The following is a 12,444-nucleotide window of genomic DNA, read 5'->3' as shown; positions in this document are numbered from 1 at the left end:
AAGCGCACGGTGCAGGTAGGCAGGATGCAGTGGGGAGATTGTTATGTGTGGAGCTAAGATGTTTATGGGAGAGAGGAGAGAAGAACAGGAGCCAAAAACATATAAACAAACAAAAAAGGATGCTAGGGGAGCTTGCCATTGGAGTGGAGAGATGAGAGACTAAGAAATGGAGAAAACCAGAAAGGGGAAGAGGAAGAAAAGAAACGAATGAATAAATAAAAATCGGAATGGTTAAAGAACCTCAAAGTTCCCAGGAATCCCACCGGTGCACCTATGAGGTCTAGGGAATTCACTCTCAGGTGTTGCAGTACAGCCTGCCTAGAAGGCGTAGAGGTATGCAACGCCAGGTATTCAGGGAACAGAAGGAGAAGGAAGCTATAGAGAGATGAGAAACTAAGCAATGAAGAAAGACAAAAAGGGAAAAAGAGGGAAAAGAAAACAAAACAAATTTAAAAAAAAAAAAAAGAACAAGAACGGCCCACATAAAAACAGAAGGAAAAAAAACCAACAAAACAAGAAATGCCCGAGGGATCCCTCTGCACGTCTGTGCAAGCCGAGCACGAAGTCTCCTTGCCATGCAGCACCACCTGGCCAGAAAGGGCTCCCAACTCAAGAAAAGGAAAAGAAAACAAGCAAACAATTCAAGACAAACAAGCGAACAAAAGAGAATGGAGATCCCACCAGCACGGCAGCCCAGACCAGGATGCAGCTCCACACTCGAACGGAGCTCCACAGCCCTTCAGGAAGAAGCAAAGATGGCGCACAGAGCCAGGTATTTGAGCGAAAGGAGGCGGAGGTGGTGAGAGGTAAGGAAGAAATCAAAATAAGCAGGAAAAAAAGCAACACTAGCAGCCAACAAATGGCACTCAGAGAGCCAGGTAGTGCAGGCTGGTGTTTCTCGGACAAGAGACTGTGTCCATGGGAAGCAGAGGGGCCGAGTGTGGGTGAAGAAGGGTAGGGAGTGGGAGAGCATATATCACAAATTACCAGAGCTCTCCAGCCCTTCAGGAAGAAGCAAAGATGGCGCTCGGAGCCAGGTATTTGAGCGAAAGGAGGGGAAGTGGTGAGAGGTAAGGAAGAAATCAAAAGAAGCAGAAAAAAGCAACACCAGCAGCCAACAGATGGCACTCAGAGAGCCGGCCCATTCGGGTGTGTGGAATCCAAGCAGCTGGTGTTTCCCAGTCAAGAGATTGTGGCCACAGGAAGCAGAGGAGGCCAAGTGAGGGTGAAGAAGGGTGGGGGGTAGGAAAGCGTATATCACAAATTACCTGTTGTTTTGTCTCCCGCTGGACGCTCCGTGAGGCTGCTTTCTCGAACCCCGTTTGCTGGTCTCCAGTAGGAGTCCAAGATGGCGGATCCGCGCTGCATTAGCTGGTAGGGGACTTCTGCATGAGTCTCTCCTCACTCTCCGTTCTCTGTCAGTTTTCTTACTCCTTTTGGTACTTGGCTGAGTTCTTTATCTCTTCATTTGATGTTTTAGGGTTTCAGAATTGTTGTATTCTCTGTTCGGCTTAGTTTTTCGGATCTTTGCTGTGGAGGGACGGCATGGTGCTTCTGGCCCAGAGAGCCATTTTGCCAGAACTCCTGCCTATTTTTTTATTTGGATTATTTGTCTTTTTGTTGTTGAGGTGTGGCTGTATCTTAATTGATTTTAGAAATTAGAACCTTGTTGGATATGTCATAGCCAAAATTTTTTTCCCAGTCTGTAGGTTCTCTTTTTACTCTTTTGGTGAAGAAGTTTTTTGATGAGCATAAGTGTTTAATTTTTAGGAGCTCCTAGTTATCTGGCTTATCTTCTGGTGTTTGTGCGTTGTTAGTTATAGTTTGTGTTCTATTTATGCCATGTTTTAGGGCCCCTAGTGTTATCCCTATTTTTCTTCCATGAATCTTTATCATTTTAGGTTTTATTTTTAGGTCTTTGATCCATTTTGAGTTAGTTTTTGTGTATGGTGGGAGGTATGTGTCCTGTTTCATTTTTTACAGATGGACATCCAGTTTTGCCAACACCGTTTGTTAAAAAGGCTCTCTTTTCCCCATTTAATGGACTTTGGTCCTTTGTCAAAGATCAGTTGACCATAGGTGGATGGATTTACATCTGGGTTCTCACTTGTTTCATTGGTATATGTGTTGTTCTGTCAGTACCAGGCTGTTTTGACTTCTATGGCTGTATAGTAGGTTCTGACATCAGGTAGTGTGAGGCCTCCTGCTTTGTTCTTTTTCTTTCAATAATGTTTTGCTTATCTGGGGCCTCTTTCCTTTTCGTATAAAGTTGGCAATTAGCTTTTCCATCTCATTAAAGAATGCTGCTGGTATTTGGATAAGGATTGCATTATATCTGTAGATCACTTTTTGCCACAGGGTTTTCTTGACTGTAACTTCTACGGAAGCAAATCACCCGGTCTTTCTCCTACAGAGCCGCTACATGAGTTTGAACCACCGACCTTTCAGTTAGCAGCCAAGCACTTAACCACTCATGCCACCAGGGCTCCTTATCCTTGAGGGGACATCAGACAAACCCAAGTTGGGGAACAAAACAGCTGGAGACTCAAGAAACATGAAGGAGCCCTTGTGGTGCAGTGGTTAAGAGTTCAGCTGCTAACCCACCAGCCGCTACAAAGGAGAAAGGTGTAGCAGTCTGCTTCCATAAAGATTACACCCTTGGTGCCACCTTAAAAAGCTAGAAATAAAAATAGCATACAATCTAGCAATCCCACTCCTAAGAACATATGCTAGAGAAATAAGAGCCATCACACCAATAGACATATGCACATCCATGTTCATTGTAGCATTATTCACAATAGCAAAAAGATGGAAACAACGTAAGTGCCTATCAATAGATGAATGGTAAACAAATTCTATCAACAGATGAATGGATAAATTATGGTACATACACACAATGAAATACTACAATGATGAATCCACGAAACATCTCACAACATGGAAGAAACTGGAGGGCATTATGCTGAGTGAAATAAGTCAGTCACAAAAGGACAAATATTGTACCACTATTTTTAAAACCCAAGAAAAAGTTTATACACAGAAAAAAACAATCTTTGATGGTTATGAGGGAGGGGAGAGGCAGAGAGGGAAAATTACTACTAGATAGTAGACAAGCGTTAACTTTGGTGAAGGGAAAGACAACACACAATATGGGGAAGTCAGTACAGCTTGACCAAGGCAAAGTCATAGAAGTTTCCTAGACACATCCAAACACCTTGAGGGACTGAGTTACTGGGGCAGAGGGCTGGGGACCATGGTCTCAGGGGACATCCAGGTCAATTGGCATAACATAGTTCTTAAAGAAAATGTTCTACATCCTACTTTGGTGAGTAGCGTCTGGGGTCTTAAAAGCTTGCAAGCGGCCATCTAAGATATATCTATTGATCCCAGCACATTCAGAGCAAAGGAGAAGGAAGACAACCAAAGACACAGGAAAATACTAGTCCAAAGGAGTAATGGACCACACGAACCATAACCTCCACCAGCTTGAGCCCAGAAGAACTAGATGGTGCCCCACTGCCACCATCAGCCACTGACAGGAATCACAATAGAGGGTCTCAGACAGAGGGGGAGAAAAATGTGGAACAAAATTCAAATTCACACACACAAAAAGAAAAGACCAGACTTACTGATCTGACAGAATCTCTGGAAGAATGTCTGAGAGTATGGCCCCTGGACACTCTGCTAACTCAGAACTGAAGCCACTCCCAAAGTCCACCATTCAGCCAAAGACTAGACAGGCGTATAAAACAAACAATAACATGTGAGGAATGTGCTTCGTAGTTCAATCAAGTATACGGACCAAATTGGGCAACTCCTGCCCGAAAGCAAAGATGAGAAGGCAGGAAGGGACAGGAAAACTGGATAAGTAGACGCTGAAAACCCAGCGTAGAAAGGGAAAGTGAGAGAGTGCTGACACATTGCAGGGACTGCAACAGATATCACAAAATGATTTGTGTATAAAATTTTTGAGTGAAAAACTAATTTGTGCTGTAAACTTTCACCTAAAACACACACATACACAAAAAAAGGTCACAGCCTTGGAAACCCTGTGGGGCAGTTCTACTGTGTCCTCTAGTTGCTGTGAGGTTTTAAAGAAACATGACAACTGAATGCAATGTGTGGTATTGGATTTTCTTTTGCTATAAAGGATATTATTGGGACAGTATCTCAGTAGGGTTTTTGTAGATGAAACAGTAGTATTGTTTCAGCATTAATTTTCTGCGTTTGATCATCGTACTGTGATGATGTAAGAGCGTTCCCTTGTTTTTTGGGAATACACACTGAAGTATTTAGGAGGAAGAAAGGAATGAAGGGAGGGAGGGAGGGAGGAATGGAGGAGAAAAAAGGAGAGAAGGCGAGATTTCCTGAAAAGGGGCACTGTTATCACACAACTTGAACCACAGGCTTCCAGTTGAAGGGAGGTGGGCCACTTCCCATCAAGCTTCCTCAGCTCCGAGAAGGGTCGTGGGTCAGCTGCCTTGACTCTCACGACCTTTCCTCAGGCTGTCCCCCTTGCTATAATGCCTTTTCCTGTCCTCTCCACCTGTCGGGAGAAAGGCCCACCTGAAATGCTTAGAGGAAAGAGAAGTGGATGGAAGTTGGGAGCCCAGGCTTCTCCTTCTGGCACAGCCACTAACCAGAGAGTCCAGGGGGGAGAAGCCATGTGATCTTTCCAAACCTCAGTTTTCTCATCTACCCAATGGGAGATTGAATGGGATGTTCTCTGAGGCTTTTCTAGCTGCTTCCTGTGAACCCCTTCCTTAACCTCAGCAATGAGCTTGTGGCCTCTGAGAGATTGATATTTGGAAGCTCCTTCTTGGTGGGGGAGGTACCATGTATAGATCTTGTGTTCAGACTGTCAGGGTATTGCGTCGATCTCCACTGACACTGAGTTTTCAGTAAACTCACAGGTATGCCATTTGCCAACAGTGTTGTTTGATGGTTCATTCGTTCATCCTTTCCTGCAGCACATGTATGGGACACCTACCATGTCCCGGGCCTGTGCTAGGCACTGGGTAGGGGTTGGGGGCGTCAGTGAGGAGGCCTAGCCCCTGCCATTGAGGAGTATGGGTGCACGGACGGCCCCTGGCAGGACAATTCCTCATAAAGTCACTTTTCCTTGTGAGTAGAAAGTAGTAGGTAAAAGAGCTCGAGGCCCCCGGTTAGTTATATGAAGTTGTATCAGTTTCCTCACCTGTTAAATGAAGATAGCAATCTCGCACTCTTGCCTACCCTGCCCACCTCACAGAGCTGTGGTCTTCAAACAGGAAAATTCTATAATGTGCTTTATAAATATGAGGTAGTAGTGTTGGTAGGCGTCCCTGGGTGGTACAAATGGTTAATGTGCTCAGCTGCTAACTGAAAGGTTAGAGGTTCGAGTCCACCCAGAGGCACCTTGGTAGAAAGGCTTGGCAATCTACTTCCAAAAAACCCAACCACTGAAAACTCTAAGGAACACAGTTCTACTCTGACACACATGGGATCATCATGAATCTGAGTCTACTCAATGGCAACTGGTTGGTGTTTTTGTTAATCACTCATCATGCATACATGGAAGTGCTTTGAAAACAAAGAGAGAACAACAGTGTTGTCTCTGCCCTGTGCGGATCTTAAAAGAAAGAGTGCTGTGGGAACATAATAGTAAAGAACAGGAGCATCAGGCTGTGGCCACAGAAAGCATGTGGGGTTGCCTCCGTATAATATAACGGTGTCTGCTATGCCAGCAGGTGGCTCAGAACCTGGACCTTGGCAACAGGACTGATTGTCGTCATTGTCCTTCCAGTACACCAGGTGGCAGAGCGGGTGGAGGCCCTGGGGCAGTTTGTCATGAAGACCAGAAGAACCCTCAAAGGCCACGGGAACAAAGTCCTGTGCATGGACTGGTGCAAAGATAAGAGGAGGATCGTGAGCTCATCCCAGGTAGGCCACACCTGTCATGAAATGGAAAGCAGGTTTCTGATGTTATAGCTAAGGGGAAAGAGTCCTTTTCAAAAAGTCCTTTTCTGATCTTCATGACCTTGCTTGTTCTCCAAAGCACATGATTTAGTTAAAGAATTCTCTTGCATACTGTAGAACTTCACTAATTTGGGTAGATTTGGAATTGGTAATAGTTGAAACATGGTAGGCTGTGTGCGACTTCTTTAATGAACCTTCAAATTAATTTCTTCCTAAGCCTATTTTCAGGGTCTTATTTGTGAGTGAAACCATTTTGAAAATAAGTAGTACTTTTGTTAAGGACGTAAGTGATTGAGATTCCATCAGTGGCTTTTAATTTAAGAGTTTAATGATTCTTATATCTTAAAGAACAACGAATTTAAGATACGTTTCCTGTGAAGTATAATTTTTTATTCATCTTATATAGTTTACATAATTTATTTTACATCTTACGTATTAGTCCCACCACTTGTCTGTCAGTTTGTCATATTATGATGGCACGCCTGTTGCCGTGATACTGGAAGCTATGCCACTACTGTTTCAAATACAAGCAGTTTCATCCAAGGTAGACAGGTTTCAGCAGCGCTTCCAGACTAAGATAGACTAAGAAGAAGGACCTGGTGGTCTACTTCTGAAAAAATTGGCCAGTGAAAACCTTATGGATAGCAGTGGAACGTTACCTGATATAGTGCCAGAAGATGAGCCCCTCAGGTTGGAAGGCACTCAAAATATGACTGGGAAAGAGCTGCCTCCTCAAAGTAGAGTTGACCTTAATGATGTGGTTGGAGTAAAGCTTTCAGGACCTTCATTTGATGATGTGGCATGACTCAAAATGAAAAGAAACAGCTGCAAACATCCATTAATAACTGGAGCAAGGAATCTGTGAACTATTAATCTAGGAAAATTGGAAATCATCAAAAATGAAATGGAACACATAAAGATCAAAGAATGGGAATTCTAGAACACTTAATTGTGCTCATGTGGAACCTGTACGTAGACCAAGAGGCAGTCGTTCGAACAGAACAACGGGATACTGTGTGGTTTAAAGTCAGGAAAGATGTGCGTCAGGGTTGTCTCCTTTCACCTTACCTATTCAGTCTGTATGCTGAGCAAATAATCTGAGAAGCTGGACTGTATGAAGAAGATCGTGACATTAGGATTGGAGGAAGACTCATTAACAACCTGCAATATGCAGATGACACAGCTTTGCTTGCTGAAAGTGAAGAGGACTTGAAGCACTTACTGTTGAAGATCGGTATGGATTACACCTCAGCATAAGGAAAACAAATTGTCACAACTGGTCCAATAAGCAACATCATGATAAACAGAGAAGAGATTGACATCAACGATTTCATTTTACTTGGATCCCAAATCAATGCCCATGGAAGCAGCAGTCAAGAGATCAGACGATGTATTCGATGTATTGCATTGGGCAAATCTGCTGCAAAAGACCTCTTCAAAGTGTTAAAAAGCAAAGATGTCACTTTGAGGACTAAGATGCGCCTGATTCAAGCCATGGTCTTTTCATTCGCCTCATATGCATGCGAAAGCTGGCAATGAATAAAGGAGACAGAAGAATAATTGACACCTTTGAATTGTGGTGTTGGTGAAGAATATTGAATATACCATGGACTGCCAGAAGAATGAACAAATCTGTCTTGGAAGAACTACAGCCAGAATGCTCCTTAGAAGCGAGGATGGCAAGACTTTTTCTCACGTACTTTGGACATGTTATCAGAAGGGACCAATCTCTGGACAAGAACATCATGCTTGGTAAAGTAGAGGGTCGGCAAAAAAGAGGAAGACCCTCAACGAGATGGATTGACACAGTGGCTGCAACAATGGGCTCAAACATAACGAGTGTGAGGATGATGCAGGACCAGACAGTGTTTTGTTCTGTTGTACGTAGTCAGAACTGACTTGACGGAACCTAACAAAAAAATATATTAGTTATCTGTTGCTGTGTAACAAATTACCCTAAAACTTGGCTTAAATTAACAAACGTTTAATATCTCACTATTTTTGTGGGCCAGGATTCCAGGAGTGACCCAGCTGGGTGGTTCTGGCTCAGGGTCTCTCATGACGTTGCAGTCAAGATGTTGATCAGGGCTGCAGTCACTGAAGGCTTAACTGGAACTGGAGGATCCACTTCCAAGATGGCGTGCTCACGTGGCTATTGGCTGGAGGCCTAAATTCCTTGCCGTGTGGGCCTTTCCATAGGGCTGCTCATGACATGGTAGCTGGCCTCCCCTGGGAAAGTGATCCAAGAGAAGGTGGCAGAAGCACACAGGCTTTTATGAACTAATCTTGGAAGTGACATTCCATCATTTCTGCCATATTCTGTCAGTCACACAGACTAACCCAGATATAACAAGGGAGGGGACTACACAAGAATGTATCACGAGGTGGGTGGAGCCAACATGGCACTATAGACAGAAGCACCACGCCGTCCTCCACAGCAAAGACCCAAAAAACTAACTAAAACAGAGACAAACGTCAGTCCTGGAACCCTAAGTGTCAAATGAAGAGATAAAGAACTAACCAAGCACCGAATGGAATAAGAAACTGACAGAGAACAGAGAGCGAGGAGAGTTGTATGTGGAGGTCCTCTATCAGCTATTGCAGCATGGATCTACCATTTTGGACTCCTGTTGGAGATCGGCAGACAGGGAGTATGGGAAAGCAGATTCACGGAGCTCCCAGCAGGAGACAGAGCACCCAGTAACCAGCAAGACACGCTTTCCCACCCCCTACCCTGCCTCCCCTTGCTTGACCTTCACCGCTTCCTGGCTGGCCGATTCCTGGCTTCCCAGAGGGCCTATTGCTACTTCCCAGTGGGCCGATCTGGGGCTTCCCGGCAGGTCAATTTGCTGCTTCCTAGCAGGCCGAGACTGCAGCATGGAAGGCGCCGGTTCTGTGCCATGCGAATTCGCCCCGCCCACACTGGCCAGCTTCTTCACTTCCAATTCTTTGTTGCTGGTGTTGCTTTTTTCGGCCTCTTGGTTTCTTCCCTGCCTCTCATCTCCTCCCCCTCCTTTCTCTTGAACACCTGACTCTGTGTGCCATCTTTGCTTCTTCTTGACAGGCTGTGAAGCGCCACTCACCTGGGGAACTGCCTCCCCAGTCTGCATGGCCGTGCTGGTGGGATCCCTGGGAGCTTTTTTTTTTTCCTTCTTCTTCTTTTTGGTTTGTTTTCTCTTTCTTTTTTCCTTTTTCTTTTTCTTCATTTCTTGGTTTCTCGTCTCTTTCTACTTCTTTTCCTGTCTCCTGAATACCAGGCGCCATGCATCATCTCCACCCCTTCTAGTCGAGCTGTGCTGTGCAGCTCATGAGCCGCTGCCCTGGTCTGCATAGCTGTGCCGGTGGGATCCCTCAGGGCATTTTTTTTCTAAATTTTTGTTTATTTGTTAAACTTTAATTTTTTTCCTTTTTGTTTTTCTTCATTTCTTAGTTTCTTGTCTCTCCACACCAACGGCAAGCTCCCTCAGCACTTTCTTCTTGCTCCTGTTTCTCTTCCCTCTCTCTCTTCTTTTCCACACCCAGCCTAGCTCTACACATCACAAACTCTGCTTCCCTCTCCCTCCTGCCTGTCTGCACCATGTGCTGAACATTGCAGTCCTGAGCAGCACAGGCTCGACCTGCTGGAAACTGCCCTGCACCGACACTGGCTCACTTTGTTGGCCCCAGTACATGCCACAAACAACCCAGCCCAGCCCCTCCCCTTCAGCTGGACCTGCCCTGCTGTACCAGAGCTGAGTTACTGGCCCTGCCCATTGGACAAGGAGGTGAAAAATATCATGTCCACAGATGAGCAAACAACAAAGAATGCACAGCCCGCCTGCTCAGACATAACCAAATATGTATATTTGTTTATCTACAATCAATAAGCAAAGAAAATAACTACTAATGTCCCAGAGTGTCATGGATTGAGTTTGTCCCCCAAAAATATCTGTCAGCTTGGCTAGGTCATGATTCCCCCTGGAGCTGACCCCCTGAATTTGGACTTGTAGCCTACTGGACTGTGAGAGAATAAACTTCTCTTTGTTAAAGCCATCCACTGGTGGTATTTCTGTTATAGCAGCACTAGATGAGTAAGACAGAATTTGGTTCCAGGAGTGGGGTGCTGCTCTAACAGATACCTAAAATGTGGAAGCAGTTTCAAAACTGTGAATGGTTAGAGGACCCAGAAGGAAGTGAGGAGAGCTTTTACGTTGGAGACAACACAGATGGCAAGAAGCAGCAGCAGAGAACTGGCAGCATCAGAGAACTAGAAACAGCAGAACCAAGAGACCAGCACCAGACAGCGCTGGAGCCGACCCACAGAACGAGAGAGCGGAGTGCCTGTGCGCAGGAGGCTTCCTGGCGGAGTAGGGTGCCTCCAGGCAGTTATCGGTGGAGCTACAAAGCTTTTGGAACACTTATCCCAGCAGGGCAGATGCGGACATGAGGTCCAAGACAAGAGGCCACAGGAAGCAGAAGCTGAAGAGACAAGGAACACAAGAAACTGAGCTGCCTCATTCTCAGAAGGTATGGCCAGGACCTCAGGGGTTTGAAAGGGTGGAGCCATGGCCTCTGGTGTTTCTAAGGGTGGAGTTGCCACTCAGATGGACTAGGGGAATAGTGCGCCTAAAGCTGAGGGAGCAGAGTTGCTGTCCCAGTGGGCCTGGAAGGCAGAGCTGAAGCCCGGGGCCGAGGGGCCTCCACTCAGAATCTGGAGAGTGTGGCCAATACGTAGAGTCTGGAGGGCAGGGCTATTGTGTAAATGGTCTCACAGAACAGAGGATTATTTTCAAGCCTTGAGGGCTAATGTAATGTGTTCTGCCAACTTGCTTGTTGCCTGTTTTGCCTTCTTTCTCTCCAGCTTCTCCCATTTGTAATGGAAATGTCTAGCTTGTACCTGTTCCACCATTGTACCTTTGGAAGCAGATAATTTGTATTCTAGATTTCACAGATGAAGAGGAATTTTTGGATTTTGAACTCGGAGTTGATTTAAGACTTTTGCTATGATATGATAGGGTGAATATGTTTTGTGTATTGCAAGGACATGAATTTTGGGGGGGCCAAAGGGTGGAATGTCATGGATTGAATTGTTTCCCAAAAAAATGTCTGTCAACTTAGTTAGGTCATGATTCCCAGTATTGTACAATTGTCTATCATTTCATCATATGATGTAATTTCCCTGTGTTGTAAATTCTATCGCTATGATGTAATAAGATGGATTCGCAGCAGTTATATTGATGAGGTCTTCAAGATTAGTGTCTTATACCAGTCTCTTTTGAGACTAAAAGAGAAGTGAGCAGAGAGACATGGGAACTTCATACCACCAAGAAAGCAGTGCCAGGAGCAGGGCACATCCTTTGTACCTGAGGTTCCTGCGCAGAGAAGCTCCCAGACTAAGGGAAGATTGATGATGTGGACCTTCCTCCAGAGCTGACAGAGAAAGCGTTCCCCCGGAGCTGACTTCCTGAATTTGGACTTGTAGCCTACTGGACTATGGGAGAATAAAATTCTCTTTGTTAAAGCCATCCACATGTGGTATATTTGTTATAGCGGCACTACATGACTAAGACATGAAGACAGCAGACAGTATCAAAACATACAAAAACACAGGACAGGATGGTTCCAACAGGCATCCAAAATAAAACACCAGATGACTTTCCAGTAGAAGAAAAGGCACTAGAACTACCTGATAGGGAATTCAGATCTCTAATATTTAGAGCTATACAAGAGTTGAAGCAAAAAGCAGACAAGAATAAGGAAAAAAATAGACAAATTCATGGAAATGGCAGACAAATTCATGGAAAATACAGACCAGAAAAACGGAAGAATTCAGGAAAATAATACAGGAACAAAATGTCAAAATAAATTCACAACTAGAAATCATACAAAAACAATTAGAAATCCAAAAGATAAACAAGATTTCAGAAATGGACAGTGTCATAGAAGGACTGAGGAACAGGTTTGAAACAATGGAAGACAGGATTAGCGAAATTGAAGATAAACACTTGGCTACAACTTTATTTGAGGAAAAATCAGAAAAAAACAGAAAAATGAAAAACCCTGAGAATTATGTGGGAGACAATCAAAGCCAAAATTTGTGGGTGGTGGGAGTTCCAGAATGGGGGAGAAAATTGAAGAATTGCTGAAAGAAAACTTCCCTAATTCATGAAAGATGAAAAGCTGACCATTGAAGAAGCTCAGCAAACCCCATATAGGATAGATCCCAAAAGAAAATCACTAACGTATATCATAATCACACTTGCTAAAACCAAAGGCAAAGAATCCTGAGAGCAGCTCGAGAAAAATGAAAAGTCATATACAGAGGGAAAACAATAAAACTAAGCTCTGATTACTCGGCAGAAACCATGCGGCAAGAAGGCAATGGGATGACATATATAAAACCTTGAAAGAAAAAAATTGCCAACAAAGAATAATATATCCTGCAAAACTCTCATTCAAATATGATGGTGAAATTAGGACATTTCCAGATAAACAGAAATTAAGGGA

At 44.3% G+C, this 12,444-nt stretch overlaps 1 protein-coding gene across 1 annotated transcript in view; it reads left to right on the top strand.

The window, feature by feature from the left end:
• The window catches only part of GNB5 (G protein subunit beta 5), a 76,702-nt gene that overhangs the window by 34,631 nt on the left and 29,627 nt on the right, over positions 1-12,444 (top strand). The window contains exon 2 of the mRNA XM_012555895.2: positions 5,786-5,922. Coding sequence (XP_012411349.2) covers positions 5,786-5,922 — 137 coding nt within the window. The remainder of the gene's footprint in view (positions 1-5,785; positions 5,923-12,444) is intronic.

Source organism: Trichechus manatus, unplaced genomic scaffold (genome assembly GCF_000243295.1).
Source record: "Trichechus manatus latirostris isolate Lorelei unplaced genomic scaffold, TriManLat1.0 scaffold00052, whole genome shotgun sequence".
Lineage (NCBI taxonomy): Eukaryota > Metazoa > Chordata > Mammalia > Sirenia > Trichechidae > Trichechus > Trichechus manatus.
The sequence above is the reverse complement of the archived record's forward strand: the minus strand, read 5'-3'. Positions and strand labels throughout refer to the sequence as shown.